Source organism: Scyliorhinus torazame, chromosome 17 (assembly GCF_047496885.1).
Source record: "Scyliorhinus torazame isolate Kashiwa2021f chromosome 17, sScyTor2.1, whole genome shotgun sequence".
NCBI classification, from domain to species: Eukaryota; Metazoa; Chordata; class Chondrichthyes; order Carcharhiniformes; family Scyliorhinidae; genus Scyliorhinus; species Scyliorhinus torazame.
Window position 1 is genome coordinate 73,093,686 of NC_092723.1, and position 24,883 is coordinate 73,118,568.

Genomic DNA, 24,883 nt, shown 5'->3' on the forward strand with positions numbered 1-24,883 from the left:
ATGCCAGCTCTGGAACCCCCGTCCATCTTCCCCGGGACAAACCAGTGGTTACCCCTGATCGGGGACCACACCGATGCTCCCATTGCACCCCGGTGCCGTCTCCACTGGCCCCAGAACCTTAGCGTTGCCGCCACCACCGGGCTCGTGGTATACTTTGTTGGCGAGAGCGGCAGCGGTGCCGTCACCAACGCCCCCAGGCTCGTTCCTTTACAGGACGCCATCTTCATCCTCTTCCATGCCGCCCCCTCTCCCTCCATAACCCACTTGCGGATCATTGCCACATTTGCTGCCCAGTAGTCGCTCCCCAGGTTTGGCAGCGCCAACCCTCCTCGGTCCCTACTGCGTTCCAGGAACCCGCTCCTTACTCTCGGGGTCTTATTCGCCCACACAAACCCCATAATACTCCTGCCTACTCTCTTAAAAAAGGCCTTAGTGATCACGATGGGAAGGCACTGAAACACAAACAGAAACCTCGGAAGGACCACCATTTTGACCGACTGCACTCTACCCACCAGCGAGAGCGGTAACATGTCCCATCTTTTGAAGTCCTCCATTTGGTCCACCAACCTAGTCAGATTCAGTTTATGTAGGGTCCCCCAACTTCTGACTATCTGGAACCCCAGATACCGAAAGCTCCCCTCCGCCCTCCTCAGCAGTAGGTCCCCTATCCCACTTTCTTGGTCCCCCGCCTGTAATATAAAGAGCTCACTCTTCCCGACATTGAGCTTATAGCCCGAAAATTCCCCAAACACCCTTAGTAAGTCTGCATGACCTCCACCATCCCCTCCATTGGATCCGCCACGTACAGCAACAGGTCATCCGCATATAGCGACACCCGATGCTCTTCTCCCCCTCGGACCACCCCCCTCCATTTATTAGACTCCCTCAATGACATGGCCAATGGTTCGATCGCCAATGCGAACAACAGGGGGTACAAAGGGCACCCCTGCCTCGTCCCTCGGTACAGTCGAAAGTACTCCGACCTCCACCGGTTCATCACTACACTCGCCATCGGGGCTCTGTAAAGGAGCTTAACCCAATTGATAAACCCTACCCCGAACCCAAACCTACGCAGCACCTCCCAGAGGTACTCCCACTCTACTCGGTCAAAGGCCTTCTCCGCGTTCATAGCTGCCACGATCTTCACCTCTCCCACCTCCGATGGCATAGTTATCACGTTTAAGAGCCGCCGCACATTGGTGTTTAGTTGCCCGCCCTTTACAAATCCCGTCTGGTCCTCGTGGATTACCCCCGGGACACAGTCCTCGATCCTCGTGGCCAGCACTTTTGCCAGCAACTTTGCATCCACATTGAGGAGCGAGACCGGCCTGTACAATCCACATTGCAGTGGGTCCTTGTCCCGCTTTAGGATCAAAGAAATTGTCGCTTCCGTCATTGTCGGGAGCAGGGTCCCCTCCTCTCTTGCCTCATTAAAGGTCCTCACCAGTAGCGGGGCCAACAGGTCTGCGTACTTCCTGTAGAACTCCACCGGGAATCCGTCCGGTCCCGGGGCCTTCCCCGCCTGCATGCTCCCCAAACCCTTGCTCAGCTCCTCCAACCCAATTGGTGCCCCCAAACCAGCCACCTCTTGCTCTTCCACCCTCGGGAATCTCAGTTGGTCTAGGAATCGTCTCTTCCCCCACTGGGGGCTGCGATCTGTACAGCTCTTCATAGAAGGCCTTGAATACCTCGTTTATTTTCGTCGCACTCCGAACCGTGGCTCCCCCCATTTCCCTCGCTGCCATCCTCTTACGGAGCTGGTGTGCCAGCATCCGACTAGCCTTTTCCCCATACTCGTAGGTCACCCCCTGCGCTTTCCTCCACTGTGCCTCCGCCTTCCCTGTGGTCAACAGGTCAAACTCCGTCTGGAGCCGTCGTCTTTCCCCAAGTAATCTTTCCTCCGGGGCCTCTGCGTATCTCCTGTCCACTCAAAATCTCCCCCACTAACCTCTCCCTTTCCATACCCTCTGTCTTCTCCCTATGAGACCTAATGGAAATTAGCTCTCCCCTGATCACCGCCTCCCATACCACCCCCACCCGCACCTCCCCGTTGTCGTTGGCCTCCAAGTACCTTTCGATACACCCACTCACCTTCCCACACACCACCTCGTCCACCAGCAGTCCCACATCCAGCCGCCACAACGGGCATTGGTCCCTCTCCTCTCCCAGCTCCAGTTCCACCCAGTGCGGGGCATGGTCCGAAACGGCTATAGCCGAACACTCCGTCCCCTCCACCCTCGGGATGAGCGCCCTACCCAGAACAAAAGAGATCTATCCGGGAGTAGGCTTTGTGTACATGGGAGAAGAAAGAAAATTCCCTGGCCTGCGGCCTTGCAAACCGCCATGGGTCCACTCCCCCAATCTGATCCATAAACCCCCTAAGTACCATGGCCGCCGCCGGCCTCTTTCCAGTCCTTGATTTGGAGCAGTCCAGTGCTGGATCCAACACTGTATTGAAGTCCCCTCCCATTATCAGGCCTCCTATCTCCAGGTCCGGAATGCGCCCCAACATGCACTTCATGAATCCTGCATCATCCCAGTTCGGGGGCGCATAGGTTTACCAACACCATCCACGTCCCTTGCAGCCTACCGCTCACCATTACATATCGCCCTCCATTGTCCGCTACAATAGTCTTGGCCTCAAATGACACCCGCTTTCCCACCAATATTGCCACCCCTCTATTCTTCGCGTCCAGTCCCGAGTGAAATACCTGTCCTACCCATCCCCTTCTTACCCTGACCTGGTCCGCCACCTTCAGGTGTCTCTCTTGGAGCATGGCCACGTCCGCCTTCAGTCCCTTTAAGTGCGCGAACACTCGAGCTCTCTTCACCGGCCCATTCAGGCCCCTCACATTCCACGTTATCAGTCGGATTGGAGGGGCTCACCCCCCCCCCCCCAAACTAACCATCTCCTTTTCTGGGCCAGTCCCGTGTCCACGCCTCCCTCACCCTCCAGTCCCCCAGCGGGGGGGACCCCCATCCCGACCACCTCTTCTGTGTCCCATTCCCTTTCGGCCAGTGCAGCAGCAACCCTCCCCTCTCTCCCTCCCCCACCCCTCTCTCCCCCCCCCCTCCAAGACCCGTATAGCTTTTTTGCTCCCTCTCCCCATGTCACTCACGTAAGTCAGCTGACGCCTGCTGACCCCGGCTTCCCCCGCCGTCCCATTGATCTCCCCGCGTGGGAGTCTCCCAATCCATATGCATTCCTTTGTTCCCCTTCCCGCCTTTCTCTCCGCGCGCAAAACACCCCGCGCTTTCCAAAGCCCGCTCCGCCCCCTCTGGCGCAGCTCCTGTCGCGGCCTTGTCTCTCTCACCCAGCCCATGTAACATTTCCTGCGTGTGATTTACCCCCTATATACAACAACCATCACACATCAAACCCCAAAAAATCCCCTCCACCCTCACAACCCTTTAGTTAGAGTCCAACTTTTCGGCTTGTACAAAGGTCCACACCTCTCTCATTATGTTCATGCCATACATAGGTAAAATGTTTGCAATGTCCAGTGTTCATCCAGTTGAAGTGCATAAAATCGACTTGCTTGTATTCTCGCTATTAGCTGATCACTCACACTGTGGGCCATCTCATCGATTCTGACTTGGCCTGTATTATCCGACAATGAAACTATGTTAATTTGCTTGTGGGCCTTCTCCCCCAGCATACACCCACCATCTCCTTAACCACTAGCAATATCAACTCCTTCCCATATGTGCACAGCTTCCCTATCTTTGCTGCAAGCAGAACTACCCAATACAAGGCCTCCACCACCTTTGTTTCATCACTGCCTGTAGATATGCATTCCATAGTCCCGAAAGGCGTGCTTGTTAGGTGAACTGGATTTTCTGAATTCTCCCTCAGTGTACCCGAACAGACGCCGGAGTGGGACGTCTAGGGGATTTGCACAGTAACTTCATTGCAGTGTTAATGGAAGCCTACTTGTGACACTAATAAAGATCAGAATTTTCTTGCTACTCTGAAATTTTTCAGGATTGCTTTCAAAGAATTCAAATGGCTTGGATATGTATTCCCCATGTTTAGTCTCAAGATGACTGCCAAGATTTGCAGGCTTTAAGCTTTCACTCAACAGAGCTTCACAACAAAGGAGAAAATGGCACCTGTTGTAAGTTTTTGGACGCAAACGTTTTACGTTTACTGCTCTATTTTCTCCTCGCCTTGCTTACTTTTGCTGTGCTGAGGTTCAATTGATGGCATTTTGGTCATCTGTTTTCTCTTTAGCTACTGATTCATTTTGACTTCAGCAGCACCTCAGTTTGTGAGGATGAGCCGGAGTTCACTGCCAAAATCCGACCAGGCTGTTGGCAATAATTTTTGGGAAAGCTGTGATGCTAATGGATGGTTAAAGCAAGCCAGGTATCATAGAAGACACCATAATTGATCAGCGAAATGACCGACACCAAAAAAGGCAGGAAATTCAACATGCAAACAACATGTTGGTTGCTCCCCAGTCCTGCCAGGCTGGCCTCTTGCTCTGGTGGAGTCATCCTACTCACGCTGGCCGGCCACTGTTGCCCGATTCTCTGAGGCATGACGCCAGCACTTGCCTAGCCTTCTTCGCACCTCCTGATTACTGCTCTGCTCATCTCTCGCTCGGGTGACTGGATCTCGATAACTGCGTGTCGTCCTGGCTGGCTGCCGATCAGCAAATTTAGAGCTACCAAGATTCTGATTGGTATTCCCATCACAACGGTCGCCTCTCCATAGCAACCCCCCCCTCCAAATTGGGGGCCCCATGCTGCAGCGCTGTGTTTTCTGCCTCTGACCACACTATTTAATTGCAGTGATTAATACAATACAGAAAATAATTGCAAAAATAGTTTAACAAAGATTAGTGTGCTACATTTTTAAAAAAGTACTCGTTATTTTTTCTCTCCGTGGATAATTTTTTTTCTTCAACTGACATACTGACCACGAGCAGTAACCTCGTGGACCACAGTTTGGAACCATTGGCATAGTGGAAAAAGAAACAGGGTCAGAAATAATTAATCTTAAGAGTACTGCAGAATTGATGGAAATATTTACCAGGACATCACGAACATTGTAGGATAATTAGAGACAAGAACATGTGGTGCCCTTACTTAAGGAGGCATCCTTATGAACAAGCATTTAAGTTCCTTGCTTTTCTTGCATTTTCATATTTCCCAAAACAGATAGTTATTCCCCCACAAGATACAGCTACATTGCTTACATTTCTTTCTTTAATAGTAAATTCCACATCGTCGCCTGGCTGCAAGGTCTCCAGATTTCCCTTGAATTCGCTATAGTGGAAGAAGATCTCTTTCACAAGGTCACCTCTTTCAATGAATCCGAATGCTTCCTTTAAAGATCAATAAAGAATTAGCATTAACACAATCATGAGATGTATATCTGCATCCAATTTGAGGCCAAAGCATCAGATTACTTTTAAAATAAATTTAGAGCACCCAATTATTTTTTTTTCCAATTAAGGAGCAATTTAGCGTGGCCAATCCACCTAACCTGCACATCTTTGGGTTGCGGGGGTGAAACCCACGCAGACACAGGGAGAATGTGCAAACTCCACACGGGCAGTGACCCAAGGCTGGGATCGAACCCCAGTCCTCAGCGGTGTAGGCAGCAGTGCTAACCACTGCACCACCATGCCGCCCCCATAACTTTGTACAAGGTGTTTTTTTCTAACCAAGTTGCACAGTTTGGATTTTACATAAATCAGCCAAACAAACATGCAATCTGCCTTCCCGTACTAACTGCACACCAGTACAGATGCATTCGACCCAATATAAAAAGCATCTAATTCATAAAAGAGGTTTGTGAAATTTGATGACATGTATAAGCCTATTCTGGTGGTTTCTTTGAAAGGAGAAATGTGGTGACCTGTGCAGAAGTCCAGGACACTGAATTAGGGCTGACAGAAACTCGCAACAATTCTAGTCTAGGCCAAGATTGGAAACCTGCATCATTAGTGCCAATACTAAAGCTCCATCATTTACTCAAACCGAAGAACATTTAGAACACTACCGCAACCCAGTCCACGAGCTGCTTCTCAAAATAGAAAGGCAGAGAAATTGATAATTTCTTGGAATTGAAGGACATGCTTTTACAGATTCCGATCATTAAAATTCATGGTCCTCAAATTATTTTGAAATAAGCAATCCAATAACATTTCTCCACTATTTTGCCCATGTAATTGTCAACCAAATATGGCCGAACCCCAAAACTTGCGGATGCTGGAACCAGAAAAATGCTGGAAAAACCCAACAGATCTGTAGCAACTGTAACGTGTCTGATTGGAAGATGAGATGCTGCTCCATCAGCTTGTGTTGGGCTTCACTGGAGCATCGCAGTAGGCCAAAGACGGACATATGGGCATGAGAGCAAGGTGCAGAGTTAAAATGGCAAATAATAGGAACAATAATAATAGCTTGTCACAAGTAGGCTTCAATGAAGTTACTGTGAAAAGCCCCTAGTCGCCACATTCCAGCACCTGTTCGGGGAGGCTGGTACGGGAATTTAAGCCGCGCTGCTGGCCTTGTTCTGCATTACAAGCCAGCTGTTTAGCCCACTGTGCTAAACCAGCCCCTAAGGAAGGTTGCAGACCGAGTGAAGGATTTCCTCAAAGCGGTCACCCAGCTGTGTTTAGTCTTTGTCTTAAGAGGCCACATTGAGAGCAGCAAATACAATTGACCAAATTGAAAAGTGCACGTGAAAGGCTGCTTAACCTGAAAGGGGCCTTCAATGTCGAGTTAAAAAGGTCAGTTATTGCAATTGAAAGGGGAGGTGCCATGTGAAGATGATGGGGAGTTGGGTGTGATGGAGGAGGGCTGAGTTCTTCCAGCATTGTGTTCCATGGCCAACATGTCCCACCAGAGGTGCAAACACCCTGGACCACTGCTACATGAGCTTCAAAAGGTGCCTACTGCTCCATTTCCCGACCACAAGTCGGTACTCCTACCTCCGGCCTACAAACAGCAACTCAAGTGGGCTGAACCAGTCAAGAAAACAGTGTAGTGCTGGTCCAAGGCATCAGAGGACACTCCCCGCGATTGCTTGGAGTCTGTGGACTGGTCCATATTCAAGCCCACGCAGCTAACCTGGACGAGTACGCAACCACCGTCACAGACTTCATCAGTAAGTGTCGAGGACTGTGTACCAAAGAAGACAATACAGGTGTTCCCCAATTGGAAACCCTGGCTCAACCGAAAGGTCCACTCCCTGCTAAAGTCCCGGACGGAGGCGTTCAAGTCCGACGACCCTGACCTATACAACAAATCCAGGTACGATTAATGGAAAGCCATCAGGGAAGCCAAAAGACAAGACTGATCAAACTAGAGTCCCAGGCTAACGACACAAACCCAAGACGTCTATGGCAGGGCTTACATGAGATCATAGGCTACAAAGTAAGGCCAGGCGGAATCTCTGGGGCTGGAGCATCCCTCCCCGATGAACTGAATAAGGTCTATGCCCCCTTTGAACAAGTCAGCCAATACATCAGTGCCACCTGCCACAACTGCCTTGGACACACCCATACGCACTATTACAGCCTCGGAGGTAAGAGCTGCCTTCTTGAAAGTAAACCCGCAGAAAGCGACGGGCCCCACGGAGTCCCTGGGCGAGCACTCAGAGCCTGCGCTGACCAGCTGCCGAGTGTATTCGCAGATATCTTCACACCTCACTTCTCCACCCCGAGGTCCCTACCTGCTTCAAGAAGGCCACCAAAGAATAAGGTAGCGTGCCTCAATGACTACCGACCGGTGGCCCTGACGTCTGCTATCATGAAATGCTTAGAGTGGCTAGTCATGAGACAGATCTATGATTAATCTAGGACAAAGGTTCAGCACAACATCGTGGGCCGAAGGGCCTGTTCTGTGCTGTATTTTTCTATGTTCTAACACCAGCCTCCCAGGTGGTCTCGATCCATTGCAGTTTGCCTACGCGGCAACCGATCCACAGCAGATGCCATCTCTCTGGCCCTACAATCAATTCTCGAACATCTCGACAACAAGCACACCTACTTCAGACTGCTGTATACTACAGCTCCGCCTTCAACACTATTATCCCAACAAGACTAATAACCAAACTCTGCAACCTTGGACTTGACCCCTGCCTGTGCAGCTGGATCTTTGACTTCCTCACCAACAGACCGCGACCGGTCAGGATAAATAACACCTCCTCCACAATAGCCCTCAACACCGGGGCCCTGCAAGGATGCGTGCTCAGTCCTCTACTGTACTCCCTGTACACACACGACTGTGTGGCGAGGTTCAACTCCAATTCAATCTATAAGTTTGCAGATGATACGACTGTGGTAGGTCGTATCTCAAACGACGACGAATCAGACTACAGAAGGGCGACAGATCACTTGGTTGCATGGTGATCACTTGGTTGCATGGTGTACCGAAAACAACCTCTCTCTAAATGCTGGAAAGACCAAGGAACTGATCATCGACTTCAGGAAGCGTAGCACGACCCCCCCCCCCCCCCCCCCCCCCCCAAAAGTCTACATCAATGGCTCCGAAGTAGAGATGGTCGATAGCTTTAAGTTTCTGGGGGTCACCATTACCAAGTCTGTCCTGGTCCACTCATGTTGGTGCAACAGTCACGAAAGCCCAATAACGTCTCTACTTCCTACAGAAGCTAAAGAAATTCGGCATGTTGCATCAACTCTCACAAACGTCTACAGATGTGCCAGAGAGCATCCTAACCAGCTGCATTACAGCTTGGTATGGCAACTGCTCGGTCCAACATCGCAAGAAACAGCAGAGTGCGGTGAACTCAGCCCAATGCATCACACAAGGTTGCCATCCTCCCATTGATTCTGTATACACCTCTCGCTGCCTCAGAAAGGCAGACAGCATTGCCAGAGATCCCTCACACCCAGGCTTTGCCCTCTTCCAGACCCTTCCATCCGGAAGATACAGAAGTCTGAAGACCCACATCCAGACATAGGAACAGTTTCTTCCCCACAGTTACTAGACTCAACGACTCTACCTTGGACTGATCTCTTCCCTGCAAGAACACTATTCACGACACCCTATGTTGCTCTTGTTTGGCCTTGTTCCGCACTGTAACCAATCACTATTTGTTGATGCACCACTGCCAATGTACTGCCGATTATTCTTTTGTCTATGTACGTTCCCTCGGCCGCAGAAAAATACTTTTCACCGTACTTCGGTACATGTGACAATAAAAATCAATCAATCAACATGTTGTTTTCATTCAAATGAAGATTTACCAGCTTTCCAAATATCAGCTTTCCAAATATCAACTACTGCCACTTCATTGAATGAGCCGTTCAGAGGATACATACCTTCATGGCACAAACTACACCTTGACACCGACCAGGTTTCTTCTTCACCAGTACAATGTTGTGAGCATTTACAGCACCAGTACTAAGAAACAAAAGCATTTGTAGTTAATACAAATCTGTCTGTTATTCAGCTAAATAACAATTCATAAGCACAAATACACAAAGTGTAAACAGATTTTCCACAATTACCCAAAGGCATTGATGCCAGCTAGAATAACGTGAAGCATTACATTGAGGTTTAATGCCCCCTTGATTCTTGAATGCAGTTCAATTTTCACACACGTTCAGAAAAAGAAGAAACGGAATAGGTCACTATCCATTCAAATTTGGCACCATAGCAACCATGTGTATTCACCATCTCTCAGACATAGACATTATTCATTTCTGGAATCACATCTCACCTTTTAAAGAAGGAACATTAAATAGACCACGCTGAAGACGCTGCACTTACAAAAAGGAAGTTGCTGTACATGTGAAGGTTGAACTTCTGTACAAAATCAGGAATACTATACTTATACATAGCAAGACTTTGAGAGAGAGTTAATGCAAAGATAAATACAGCAACAATTAATAATTTTAACATCGTTGATCTTGCTACAATGATTTGCAAGACATGTAGAGCACACTCCAAAGATCCTTGGTGGTTCCAGGCCGATTAACAAATGGAATCTAGTTTATAGTCTATTTTATGCAACAAGGCAAAATTGTGAAGGAATTGTTCATCAAATGAAACTGCCCAGGCTGGCAATATCTTTGGTTTCAGTTACCTGAAATGCAAATACTGTATTTAAAGAACACCAAATCTTTTCAGAATGAATGGCGTGCGGCAACAATTTCCTGACACACGATGATCACAATATTAAGCACAAACGTTAGACTTCTAATGTACCATGTACCAAACTATTGAAATGCTACTTGTCTTGCATTGTCATTTCAGATTAGGATTGCAAAAAGCTCAAAAGTGTCGACTGTAAACCATTTCAAAATAAAATTGCAGTCCATATTTTAGTTAGTGGAAGATTTGGTAATGTAAATCCTTTTAATGAATGACAGTGCGAGTGTGAATGGACATTGGGGGTGCATTATTAATTTTTTTTACAATTAGGTTTCAAAACTTGTGGTGTTTTGGGATTGTCATCCAAGGTAAAAATGAAGGGGAACATGCGATCTGTTCTGCAGTCTCCTTCCAGCATGCCTGGATAGCTTGGTTTTCAGATTTAAAAAAGGGCACAGATGATTTCACTGGGAACAAGGCGCACTTGGCGACAATGACCAAAACCTGCAAGTCCCCAAAATGCCCAGTAAAGTGTTAAGAAGGTGAGGTTGAAAACAGCTGTGCCTTAAACTGTCCATTTACTTCTGAGATTTGGGGTATCAATGATAGATAATCAGCATTTCTACCTGAACTCAAGGACCATGTGATTTATATTGCCATGGAGATAGGCTCTGAGGGAAGGGATTTAAAGATGCCCCCTGACAAAACAGACAAGGTTAGTCATAGCGCAAGAGACTAGAGGCCAAAAGTCTTGATGGTTTAGACAGGAATGGAGGTGTGCCGTCTGATTGCAAAGACCAAATTTGAGAGTTAGGAATGAGAAAGAATTGCGCAGCTTGTGCTAGAGGAGAAAGCTCTGGGAAAAATCTTCACTGCGAGAGAAAGTTCAGAGATCAGAAGTTACCGTGCTGAATAAAGATATAGAACAGAAATAAACCATTGAAAGCTAAATCCCTTTGGTCTGATTCTGGGAGATTTGGCTGTCTACTTAAAGGACAGCCACAGTATACCTCCGAGAGTGCCGAAAGTAAAACGGGGAAGTTCAGTTGTGGTTTAAAGTACAGGTTTCCTACAAAAAAAGTGTTTAACCAATAGTATTTATCTTGTGTTACAGTACAAGTCTTAAAACATGAAATCTTGCTGTGTTATTCCTTCAGTTATTAACTGAATTTATTTTAAAGTGATTGGTCTGCCCAATTTATGATCTGCCAAGATCATAAATTGGGGACTTGTCCAGGATTTCGAATCCATGGGCTGAGATATGTACATTGGCTTTAGCCAGAGTTTAAACAAATCAGAATTTCAAAGAATTGTAAAGGGTGGGTTGGGGGGGGGAGAAAGAGGGGAGATCAGGAAATTTGAATTAGGCATGAATAGGGAGCAGAAGGCAGTGGTGACGAGTCATCAGATATACCTCCAGGTTGAGTTGGCAAGGAATATTCACCCAATGTCAAAATTCAACTGCTATAAAGTTACAGTAGCCAAAAGAAATTTGGACATTCCTATTAGAATGTTCAGTAGGAAAACTATTGGGAGTTGATTCAACCCTTTCAGATGAACAGACTGCAGACTATGGTGCATTTAAGGCTGCTATGCACAAGAGTTAGTTCATGAAGCTTACAAACAAAGTTTAGAAATCAGACATGAGACAGAATCAGGCTTTTGTGGAATTTGCTAGAGAAAAAGAAATAGCATTTGATCAAAGGGTAATGAAGCTTGATCAAGATTTGAAAACCTTAGAGGTGTATTATTAATGGAGGAATTTCAAAATTCCTCCAAGATTCAAGGCCCACTGGTTTTGCAAATCGAGGCAGAAATTGGAGAGAACAGAACACTAGTTATGAGGGTAATGGTAGGACTGAAAAACTAATGTTGCAAAGGAGATAGTGTGGAAGTGAAGTAGGATTTGTGGGGACAAACATGTTACTTTGGAGGTGAAGACAGACTGCTAAAAAGGTGAAAGCTAAGCTGGTAGCGTTTGTGCGAGTATCTTGCCTTCCTCACAAAAATGCTGTCCCAGTGATTGAAGCTTACAACAAACCAACACCATTTAATGCACTTAGTGAGGCAAATCAGAACATAGAAGATGGACATTTTTTTGAGGGTGAAGTAACTCCATTTTAGATATGGGATCAGCTCAAGACTTGATGATGGCAAAGGACGTGAATTTCTCTCCAAAGTTGTACATATATTAATACAGGGTATTGATAGAATTGGTTTACCTGTTCCATTGTGTAGTGAATTTGAACGAATTACTTAGTCGCCCATTTAAGTTCAATTACTAAACTAGTAAACACATTCATAAAAACTACATGGCTATTAGTTTCAACGGGGCTTAGAACTCGTTTTCCTGAAGCAACATGGCACAATTGCAAAAGGTATACCCCAGATTAGATAAAATGGCTATACGTACTGTTTGTTTGTTTCCATGGAGAAAGAAACTTTATCTCCCGTTTCAAGTTGGACATTTCCATCAACATCTTCAGGTGTGTATGTCAGATAAAATACTTCCTAAACCACCAAAAAAAAAAACCCCAGTTAACTTTTAAATGTAGTTCACATTCCTTAGTACAATATTCAGTAAGATTAAGCCAGCTTGTACAGTAACATACCACCAGCCTCCTGCTGGATAGCATACAGAAAAGCACTTAAATGCCAACTTTTTCAAAGATGATTTATATGCCTTTCGGGCTATCCAGCTAGTTGTAAACATAGTGTTACAACTGAAGATACTGATTTACAGCTTGTTACTCAGACAAATCTGTATTAAATAGTCTTGGAAGTTTAGCTCGCCATACAAAACTAAATTAGCAGGTAGATAGGTGGCAGTACATATACAGGCCTGGAAAATCAGAAAATTCAAAACATGCATGAAGCTTCTCTACATGACAATTTTAAAAAAGGTTACCAAATATTAAAACACTAACATGAAAATAAAAATTACTGGTGCACAAGACCTGCTGAATTGATTATACATTCAACTGTTTTCAAGTTTTAAGACTCCAATTTTTTGTTGTTGAGGATTCACCATGAAGTAGTGTGACACCTCTCTAACTAGGCAGTGGGAACAATGCACAGCATGTTTCCCCTTTTTGTGTCATTATCGGTTGGCAATGGTTCAGATTTGGATCACTGCAATGGGGATTTAAAGTATAAATTCTCAAAGCATTTTACCACCTGCATCCCACCCAAGTTATCTTTTTCACCCAATTACATTTAAAATCTAACAAGTTTGTACATGGCCAGTGGTGGCAAAGATATTTCCAATCTTAACTCAAATGCAAGTACTATCAGCTGAGCCCAATACTCTTCTCACTGGATGTTAAGATGGATACATTTCTAGTAGTTGTCCAGGACAATTGGGATAATAACCAGAACCAATTTTCCAAATCTAAAAGGTCAATTACAGCATTAGTACTGTTATCCAGCTAAGATCAGTTAATTTAGCACTGGTCTCAGATTACACTTTTCTTGTCTGTACAGCTCAGCTAATTGATAAAAAGGTACTGGGAATGGCTACAATACTAGTTCAACATTTTAAAAAGGTATTTATGCAGACAAGAGCAATCACTTCTTTCAAGTGAAACAAGAGCATTGCTTTAAATATTGTTCTTCCCAATCGCACCCATCAAAACAAGTACACGCACCATCTGATTTAGTTCATCTGTTCAAATGCCAATCGTGAACAAGCTTCTAGCATTTTTTTTTTTTTTTTAAAAATACAGATACCCTTGCCACCTTTTATGCCACATTCACCAAAGCAGCACAACATAAATCAGGAAATTAAGATCAAGAGGGGCAAGAAAGGAAAAACAAACATTTGTAGGCCAATTACAAAAGGTTGCATCAATATAGACCACTTAGTGCAATTCAGATAGGAAGTCCTCCAACTCCTGTTCAGGAAGTAGATTGTCTCAATTTAAGATGGAGTGAAGCAAAGTTGAACAAACTTCCAGAACGTCCACTTGAGTAAATACATTTCAAACTTTAAAAAAAAATAATAAACAGGGACAGAAAATTTAAGTAGAACTTGATCCAAATGCAGGGTTCCTATTTTTCTCAGTCACAGCACCAAGCGGAGGCAGCCGAACATCAGCAGGTACTAGCCTCAAATTGGTACACGGATAGAGGTTTGATATGGGCAAATGGGTTGGATGATAAGTGTTCCATGCTTAACGGAAAGGTATCGTTTCCTCACTCCAAACCATCCAATTTATCTAAATTCTTGCATGTTGGTAGAGGAGACAAAAATGTTATAGGTGCAGAAATAGACAATAACCACATGCTCAATATATTAGATTTGCAAAGTTATAAAATTCCTCAGAGGTGGGTTTAGCTCGGAACATGCCAATTAAATTGTTATGCATACTTCTGTAGATAACCACTTCCCTTAAATAACATGCTTTAATGGCAACCCAAATTTATCAAAACAATTACCGTGCAACATTTCCTTATGAAGTTAAATTCGCGTCACATGTAAGTGCCAGGCAATGACCATCTTAAACAGGACAGAATTGAACTATTGCCCCATGACATTCACATCACAATCTCCAATCATCATCCTGGGGTGGGGTGGAGGGTCACTGACCAGAAACTGACCTGGACGAGCCATACAAGTACTGTGGCTACAAGAGCTGGTCAGAGGATTGGATCCTGCAGAGAGCAACTCACCTCCTGACTCCCCAATGTCGGTCCACTATTTACAAGGCACAAGTCAGGAGTGTGATACAATACTCGCCATTGCCTGGATGAGTGCAGCTCCAACACTCATGAAGCTCAACACCATCCAGAACAAAGCAACCCACTTGATTGGTACCCCATCCACAAACATTCACTTCCCTCCACCATGCATGGACAGTGGCAACAGTGTGCATCATCTACAAGGTGTACTGCAGGAATTCACCAAGTCTCCTTAGACAGCACCGTCCAAACCCACAAGGACTACCGTCTAGGACAAGGGCAGCAGACACATGGGAACAGCACCACCTGGAAATTCTCCTCCACTCTATTCACATCCTGACTCAGAACGTATCACCATTCCTTCACTGTCTCTGGATCAAATTCCTGGAACACGTTCCCCAACAATATTCTGGGCATACCTACACCACATGAACTGCAGCGGCTGAAGAAGGCAGCTCACAACTACCACTCTAGGGCAATTACGGATGGACGATAAAGGCTGGCCTAGCCAGTGACATCCACATGCCACGAATGGATAAAAATAAATACTGGGTGGAGTCTTCCAAAGTAGTACCCAGATAAGAAAACAACATGACAGCCCAGTGGCTCAGGCAGAGCACAACTCCCCATAATAATCTCCATCTCCAGGAAGGGTACAGATACAGGACCAATTGAAAATATTCAAACGACAAATGCATTTGCACCACTCTATTCAGAGTGATCATTTAACTTGCATAAAATGTACGGGATGTCTGGGAACAGGTCATCCAAGTGAAGAATGGCAAAGAAATTGAGGTAGGAGATCAATCCATCAGCTAGAACTCCTCTTTCCCCATAGCTTGTCCTACAAGTAGTGTTCCTTAGCCTGGGCGTGACAGGAGTAGCTTCAAAAACTGTCAGAAATGGTGCACCACTCCGGATGGGAAGACTAAAATACAACACTCCCTACTAACAATGGGAACTCCAGATCCTCAATACGGTAAAGCAACAAACCTCCTTCTACATCAGTCAAAAATGTTGTTTGGTCTACATGGTTAGATAAAGTTACTCTGCATCCATTTTGTTCCCCCAATAATTCTTCCAGGAAAGCTTCATCTGAATAAAAGCACAGACACTAAAAGAGCAAGTTTGGTTTAGCAGAACTTTGGGTATACCCTAGGTAAAGACACAGGTCTTCTTGCAAAGTCTGGTCTACAAGACCACAAAACTGCATTCCATTAGCAGAAATAGCTACAAGAGCAGCTTTGTACAAGAATTTCAATGCTGTAAGCTGGGTACTACGAGCATGGAAAGGACCTTTTAAATTGCACAATAGAGAAACTCCATTTATAAGCCAAGTCCCCTTTCAAGTAGTATAGCCAAGATTCTCACTGTCCTTCCAGGCCCTTTTTCAAGAGAGCAAAATAACCTCCAGTGTAGGGTCAATGGTGTCACAAAGAGCCAACTGCCACACCTTATTGGAACTAATACGTTTCAAGGTGTCAAAAACAAACCAGAAAAGAAAACTGCCTAAAGAGAGAATTACATTGTTCCATCAAAAAAAAGGAACACATATTATAATGTTATCCATTTTTAAACAAAAAAACTGTATTGTCTTAATATCAGATCAGAAATCTAGGGCTTCTGGAATTTAGAAAAATTCAGAAATAGTTCAGGTGAAAGCTGGAGTCATACTGAATTAAGAGACATCACAGCCTCCACAATTTCTACTCTTAATGGTCACCACAATCACATTGAAGCTTCCTTCTGCACTGTACATTCTATGTCTATGACACAAGAGGGTGATGTAGGACTGTTCCTCTACTTTGATAACTTCCAAACCTCTATCAGAGTCGTGTGGGAGTCACAAAGACAAACAATTGTACACCATCCTTTTGTCAGAATAAAATTTCTCTACCTCCCTCCTCAAAGCTTTCCAAGAGATACGCGTTAACGGCACACAAACTACTGTCACATCAATTAATGTTCAGAATCAAATGAATGGCGAGGTGGTTGGGTTGGGGGGGGGGGGGGGGGGGGGGGAGAAGGGGTGAAAAGACAGAAAGATAAGACAGGAAAGAAAGGAGAGAGAGAGAGAGAGAGAGAGAGAGAGAGAGAGAGAGAGAGAGAGAGAGAGAGAGAGAGAGAGAGAATAAAAATTTGTTTTCTCAACTTCCCCACAACCCTACCCATCTGTCAGAGGCAGGAAAACTCTTGGATGGCATTCCCACCCAGGATGCCAATTAATGCTCACCCAACCAGCAGCAGATAAAGTACTCACCATGCAGGGAGACCAACAAGCAAAACTGTGTGGTAGCATGCTGTGCTGCTGAAAGTCACCCCTCTGACCTTTCTTCCAACCTCTTCCCCAAAACTGGCAATTGCCTCCCCATGATCCCAAACACACCCTCAGTCCTGTAGCCTGGATCCTTCTGCAATTTTAGTCCTCTCCCTGGATGCTTTACCAGCAGCGGCCACTGCTCGTCTGAGCCAGCTTTGAATTCCAAACTCTGTCCACAGGGTTCAGAATTCCAGAGAAGATTTGACACTGGTCAGTTAATTCCATCAGGCCTTCTCCAAATAGAGATCTCCAACCAGCAAGCAAGTCCCCCATTGCCATGATTAAATTCTACCCCCCCACAAACATTTCTTCACCAAAGAGCTGAATGCATAATCCTTGTTGTGCAAATTTACGGGTGCAAATGCATACCAATTCACAATAATATTCTAACACACCATCACTGCATCCACATGAAATGTTTTCTGATTTCCATGAAAACAGACCCCCACCCCTCAGTCACTGAATTAACTACAAAGCACCCACTGTTGATAAATAGTCTCATAAACAGACAAGGTGGTTGTAACTGCTGTAAACTCTATTTATTGCTATGCTACTTCAAGCATGCTTAAACATTTCATTCAAGTACATGCTGCATGGGAAATTTGATGCAGCCTAGAGGCTACATAGAACGGTATATGCCCTGAAAGCAACGGTTGGCAACATCATTAGCAAGGCTAACACTTATTTCCCCAGCATAACCCCCACGATGACTGCAATAAAATCAGCCCATGTGCATTCTGGAACCAAAAAGGGGTCAAACTATTTTTCACCTAGCAATGTGTAATGAGAAAGAATGAATGAACGATCTCATAAAAGAATCCTCTAGGGAAGAGTGACACGGCATGCAGAATTTCACGTTAAGGGTGAGAAATTTGGGTCTGAAATTAGTGTACGGAATATGGAGAGAACACTGGATTGGAAAAATTAGGTAGGGAAGCAGTGGGAAACATTGGAGTTCATTCATAGCTTTCAAAAAATATATACTCCATTGAGAAAAAAAACCTCAATGAGAAGGATAAATGACCCCTGGCTAACTTCTAAGAATGGTATCAAATGAAAAGAAAAGGTCTACAAATGCTGTGATGATCAGTGGTAGACCAGAATATTGGGGAAAATTAGAAACCAAAGAATGACTTATTATAATAAAATGGGGAAATAGGATGAGGAAATGAGTAAGAAATACAAAAACAAACCGGAAGATCTATACAAGTATAAGGGCAGAAGCAACTGAGCAAATTTTGGTCTGAGACTAGGAAATTAACTGGGAACAAGGAAATAGCAATGGCTTTGATCAAGCATTTTGTATCCATCTTCAAGGTAGAAAACACAAAGCATCCCAGGAATAGTAGAAAATTAAAAGGCGAAAGGGAGGGAGGACATTAAAACAAAACTCTCAATCACTAGAGAAAAAGTACTAGAAAAACTAATGGGACCTGTGAAGCTCCCTAGACCTGATGGCCTCCAGCCAAGGGTCCGAAATGAAGTGGCTGCATTGGTTGTAACCTCCCAAAGTTTCCTAGATTCTGGAAAGGTCCCAGCAGATTTTAAAACCTCAATTGTAACACCACTATGTAAGAAAGGAAGCGGACAGAAAGCAGGAAACCATGGGCCAGCTGGCCTAACATCTGGCGTTGAGAAAGTGCTGAACGATACAAAAGATAGGTAGGAAAGCAAGTTGAGAGAGAATGCAAAAAGTCTGCAAATAGGTTGCGAGTGGAGGAAAAAAATTGGCAGATGTAGTATGTGGGAGAACAGGAAGTGGTCCACTTTGGGGGTGGGGGTTGGGCGGGGAGAAGGAAAGATTTAAATGGCAAGAGACTGCCGAATGTTACAGTAGAGGGACCTGGGTATCCTCATACTCTAATTTCAAAATAGCATGCAGGTACTGCAAGGAAGGTAAATGGAGTGCTCATCTTTACTGGAAGGTGGGATGGAGTATAAATAGGAAGCTGTTGCTGCAATTGCACAAGGCATTGGTGAGACCACACCTAGGAGCACAGTGTACAATTTTGGTCTCCTTATTTAAAAAAAAAGGGATGTATTTACATTGGAGACAGTTCACTGGACTGATTCCTGAGATTATGGGGTTGTCTCAAGGGGAAAGGTTGAACATGCTGGGCCGACCCTCATGGGAGGTTTGAAGAATATGGGGTGATCTTATTGAAACAAGATTGTCAGGGAGCTTGACAGGTTAAATGTTGAGAGTATCTTTCTCCTCATGGGGAAATCTATATTTAGGAGGCACGTTTCAAAATAGGGGATGCCACATTTAAGACAGATATGGGAGAGTTTCTTCTCCCAGTGGGTCGCTAATTTTTGAAATGCTCTAACCCAGAGAGCAATGGAGACCGTCACAGATTTTTGATCTACAAAAGGACTCAAGTCTGAGGGTGGGAGGAATGAGACAGAAAACAGAGTTACTGAATGGCAGAGCAGGTCTGGCCTTCTCCTATTCTGTGAGTTATGAAGGTATTCCCCACAATGCTGCTGTTAAGTAGGGAGTCCCATGATTTTGAACCAGCGATGATGGCACAGTGATATATTTCCAAGAGAGTATGATGCCTGCCTTGGTGGTGGTGTACATCTGTGGCTGCTGACCTAGATTTTGAGGCGCAGTAGAAGTCACCATTTGGAAGCAGCTGCTGAAGAAGCATCGGCAACTAAGAGAATCTCGTAGATAATACACACTGCAGCTGTGGGCCGGTGGTTAAGTGAGTGAGTGTTTCAGGTGATGGATGAGGTGGCAATCAAGCAGGCTTATTTATTCTAGATCGTGCAAGCTTCAAATGTTGTTGGAGCTGCACTCACCCAAGCAAGTGGAGTGTATTCCATCACACTCCTGTTTCCATCACACTCCTGACTTGCGCCTCGTAGGTGGTGAACAAGCTTTGGGAGTCAGGAGGCGAATTAGCTGCCATAGAATTCAGTTTCAGGCCAGCACTTGTAACCACAGTAGTTGTGACTTTCCCAGTTCAGTTTTTGATCCAAGGTGATCCCCAGGAAGTTGATGGGAAAAATTGAAGGATGGTAATGCCATTAAGTGCCATGAGGGAGTGGTTCGCTCTTTTGTTCGAGGTAGTCTGGAACTTCTGGCACAAATGTTGTGTACCATTTATCAGACCAAGCCTCAAATATGATCCATATTTTGCTGGACGCGAGCATGAATGGATTTGTTATCTAAAGAGTTGCGAAAGGAACTCAATACTAAGCAATAATTGAACATCCCCACTTCTGACCATATGGAAAGTAGCCAAGAGAGTTGGGCCATGCCATACTGCCTTGAGGAGCTCCTGCAGTGACGTCCCAGACTGAGGTGATTTGTCTCAAACAACCATCTTCCTTCGTGCTTGGTATAACTCTAACCAGGAGAGGTTCTCTACCACCCCACCCCCCCCCGCCCCCGACTTGTTTAAGTATGCCCCAGGAGAGTTTCCCCCCCCGACTTGTTTAAGTATGCCACACTGTCAAATGGTGCCTGGATTTCAAAGCGATCAATCGCACCACATTTCTGAAATTCAGATATTTTGCCAGTATTTGGGCACAAGACTGGAGCAGTGCAGTCTGGAAGGAACTCAAAATTCAGCATCAACGAGTTGGCTTGATAGCATTGCCAATGAAAGGGCAGCACCGTGGCTCAGTGGGTAGCACTACTGCCTCACGGCACCGAGGTCCCAGGTTCGATCCCGGCTCTGGGTCACTGTGTGGAGTTGCCACATTCTCCCCTGTTTGCGTGGGTTTTACCCCCACAACCCAAAGATGTGCAGAGTAGGTGGATTGGCCACGCTAAATTGCCCTTTAATTGGAAAACAAATTGGGCACTCTAAATTTCAGCTGTACTGGAACAGTTGGCCAGAGGCAGAGTTAGTTTCGGAGTACAGGTGTTCAGCATTATAGTTGGGATGTGGTCAGGGATCATAGTCTTTGCTATATCCAGTGTGCTCAGCAGTTGCTTGATATCGCGTGGAATTAATTGAATTGGCTGAAGATTCCTTCCCTTGATGGACTTCAGAAGGAGGTAAAGATTAATCATGTTTTTTGTACTGCTGGCAAAAGGTAGTTGCAATCACTTTAGCTTTATTTTTGCATTCAAATACTGAGCTCCATCATAGAGAATAGGGATGGTCATGGAGCCTCCTCCTGCAAGATGCTTAATTGTCCACCACTCATGACTGGATGTGGCAGGACTGCAGAGCTTTTATCAGTTGGTTGTGGCATCGCTTAGCTCCATCAGCAGCATTCCAATTCTACTATTTAGTATACATTGTCCTGTGTTGTAGCTTCACCAGATTGCCAGCTTTTTGATGCACAGCTCCCAATACATGATACCTGTGTTACAGCTATGAATCAGGCAACAAGCTGGTCCTGAACTCCATTATCATTGTTGAGATTAGTTAAGTCGGTGAAATGGGCAGACATTATAACCTGCTGCGCAAACTCCTGTTTTTGGATAGTATGACAATCCTCAATGCTACCTCCTGCTGCACAAAACCCTGTTTGTATATTATGACAATCCTCAATGCTACCTCTTTCAGTTACAGGGCGAGGAAACCGGACTAGCCTAGCCTGAAGATAGTCTAGTGGGCAAAAAGATGACATCTCATTACCTGTAGCCTGTGCCCATCTGTTCTAAAAAGGGCAAATGCTTAAAATTACTTGCCTTTCTTCTCTTCCTCTCCCCCCCCCCCCCACCCTACAAACTGACATGCCCAATCTAGTCCTCAATATAAAAAATAGCAACACCCGAGGATTTTGGCTAAACCAAATTTGTACTCCTAAATCATGTAAATAGGTAGGTAGCTCTCAATAGTCCAAGAAATGTACAATAAAATGGTGTTTTTAATCACAGTTCTTATGAAACTAATCAAGTGCTCCCTTTCAAAACAGGTTTCCATTTGTTTACTCCTCTCGAACACATCATGAAGTGCAGCATAATCTATCAAGTATCACCGAAGAAATTTGTAGCTAGAAATTTTAAAACTGGTACTTGGCAAAGAACAGAAATGTTACAGAAAAACATGGAGGTGAAAAAATTCAAACTCAAGAAAAGGTTTGAACACTAAACCGAACACTATTCAGGTGGACCATTTACAGGAATAGCAACAGGGCACACTCATATTTGAAAAAGGAATGGTTTGAAAAGGATTGGATTTTAAAAAAATGCCCCAGTGAATTCACTTTTAGGATTGTTAAGACTTTTTCATGGTATGTGGAGGATAATGCAGAAACTAATTATTCCAGGATATGCCACAGCATCCAAGGAAAATCAAAAGTTACAAGGCAGTCGATTTCACTCGTGTTAAGTGGCAAAGAATCTTGTCGAACAGCTAAACATTAGCAACATAATAACGTTACCCCACGTACACCCAGTTCTCTACAAAACAATCCACACCCTGGTGGGGAAAACCCTTCTTCTGGCAAGTAAACCAATTACTTGGCATGGAAAGGAACCACAATATAAAAGGAATTCCTGTGACGAGCATGTGTAGAATTCAATTTCTGGTTATTCAACTTGCATATTGCCATCAGTGGATACATTTTACAATGCATTACTGCTGATTTTTTTGTTCAAGCAAGTCACTGGACAACCTCTAGCTGAGATTAGTGATCACTGATCTACGGCAGACATCTTTGAATCATGGATGAAAATAAGCCAATATCATTGAAACACTTTATAATAACCCTGGCTGCCTTTGATCACTAGAGAAGAGAACTTGGTTTAGTTACTCAATCCTTAGGATCAGAATAAGACAAATTAACATGCTGATTTGAAGTATACAGCGTTAAGGCTCATAGAAGCCAATCATTCACTCCGAACAACCTGCAATCTTTTCAAGTACACTATTTTGAACTGGTTTCCCATTGGAAGCCCTTCCAAATGAGTTGACAGCAGTTTCTTTGCCAGTCTTGCTCCTAAAAAAAATCAGACAGGATTTAAAGTGGAATTATCCTTGGCCATAGAAGGTCCACTCCTTGAACCCTTTTCTGTAAGGTAAAGGAAAAATGAACAATTTTGCTATGGCCTTGTCTTGTGCATGTCCTTAGGAACAGCTCAAGCCAGAAAAAAAATGCCCAATAACCCAAGGCAGAAGGCATCTCAGCACAGAGAACGGAACACACATCATTGCGATAATAGCATTGCATGCTGTTAGATCATGTATCTTCCTTCATACAGAGGTCAGGTGGCATCAAAGTACATCTTCGGTATCCAGGGATGTCCCTTTTGACCCTCTATGTACTGCTTCTTTTCAAAAACAAATACCGTTCCCTTAAAATCAGAAAATTGTGACATCTTGGAGTTTGATGGTGTCAAGGCTCCATCTGCAGGTAAAGATGCTGGAATCATTGCTGGTGAGGCTTTGCAAGAAGCTATTTTTTTTTCAGGGGCTGAAATAAGCATTTATATTAAACTTCAAGGTGGCACATCTTCCAAGTGTTTTATAGAGCATGCACAACACACACTGAAGGACTGTAGCTTAAAGCCACCGTTTCTGCAGTGGTAGAATCTAGTTGATAGCTCAAAGTCAAATTTGTACATTTCTTCCATGCTTCTGTCAAACAAAACTAATCTTTTTGCTTAATTATGTACATTGTGAAACTTCAAATCTTTAAAAATCAAAGTTTAGAAAAAGCTAGACTACTTAAAGCTTATTCCACATGGGAGTATTTTCAAACACTACCCAACTGGCAAACAGCCCCAAATTAGCATACAGCAGGCTAAAAGTAAAAGGACTAAGGTTATGGGGGATGAAACTTCAATTGGGTGTGGAGGTTACCCGCAACATAGGAGCCATCTAATTTAAAACAAACAATCTGGCTGATGTATGCATGCATGCCTAAACTCAGTGCCTTTATGGGCAACCTACCTGAAGATCATTTATTACCTGGAAAGACAAAATCCAATCTTACCCCATTGCGTTCATAGCACACACTGCCTGAAGTCTGACCAGGAGATGAAGGTTTCAGCCCAGATTTGTTCTCAAGGTTAAGGGGAGCAGCACAGACAACCTGGACATACCATGACATAACAAAGAATAATGTCAGGAGGGTATATGAAGGCTTTCCAGGGGTTGAAAATGCCACTGATCAAGGCCCTAGGTCTCTCTATTTTTGGGTTTAGATCAGCAGAAAATATTCCTCCAATGTCTTATGAATTCGTTGAAGAACTATGACCTTCTGTTATAGTACCAGATTTCTGCCACTGGGTATCCCATTTAAATAACAGCATGTAGCAGCAGTAATTCAGTACTGAAACAGTAATTATCAGATGTGCAATGGCCTGACAACCTGAATATATTGGCATGCCTGTTTCCAAACCACTACATCAAACTTTTCAACCCCTGATTTCCAGCTGATTTGTTGGCAAAAAAAGTGCTCTTTTTCAGGTCAGTGGTTGCTAAGAAACGGTTTAGTTGTAGACACCAAATCAATAGTAAGAAATTTGCAGACACTCTTCTATTAAAGCAAGATGGCTTACTCACCATAAGGTATAGTTTCTTTCCTTCAATCATGAAAACAAGTTATCCTCCACATACCATGGGAAAAATAGTGATACAATGGGATAGTCATTAAAGTCATCTGTCCCTTTTAAGAGATTCACTGTGGATTATGTAATATCTCTTCCACACCTCCATGCAGGAAACCCCTTTCTAATCCCCTCTAACAAAAATGTGTGAAGGGGATGTTCATTACAGATCAGGTCACACCTTTGAGCTTGTCGAAACTAGGAAGATCAACAAAAAAAAAAAATTGAAAAATACTATATTCAAGAACCCCATTAATGAAGGGGGGGGGGGCAAGGGAGAAGAG

The 24,883-nt window shown here is 44.4% G+C and overlaps 1 protein-coding gene across 6 annotated transcripts in view; it reads right to left on the reverse strand.

Moving 5' to 3' along the window:
• csde1 (cold shock domain containing E1, RNA-binding) overlaps positions 1-24,883 on the reverse strand; it is a 146,978-nt gene that overhangs the window by 70,828 nt on the left and 51,267 nt on the right. For 5 of the 6 annotated variants that reach the window (XM_072480636.1, XM_072480631.1, XM_072480634.1 and 2 more), the window contains 4 exons: positions 23,984-24,082; positions 12,491-12,588; positions 9,303-9,384; positions 5,205-5,333 (listed from right to left, as the gene is read on the reverse strand). In XM_072480636.1, coding sequence (XP_072336737.1) covers positions 5,205-5,333; positions 9,303-9,384; positions 12,491-12,588; positions 23,984-24,082 — 408 coding nt within the window. The remainder of the gene's footprint in view (positions 1-5,204; positions 5,334-9,302; positions 9,385-12,490; positions 12,589-23,983; positions 24,083-24,883) is intronic. The other variant, XM_072480633.1, reaches the window with a different exon arrangement.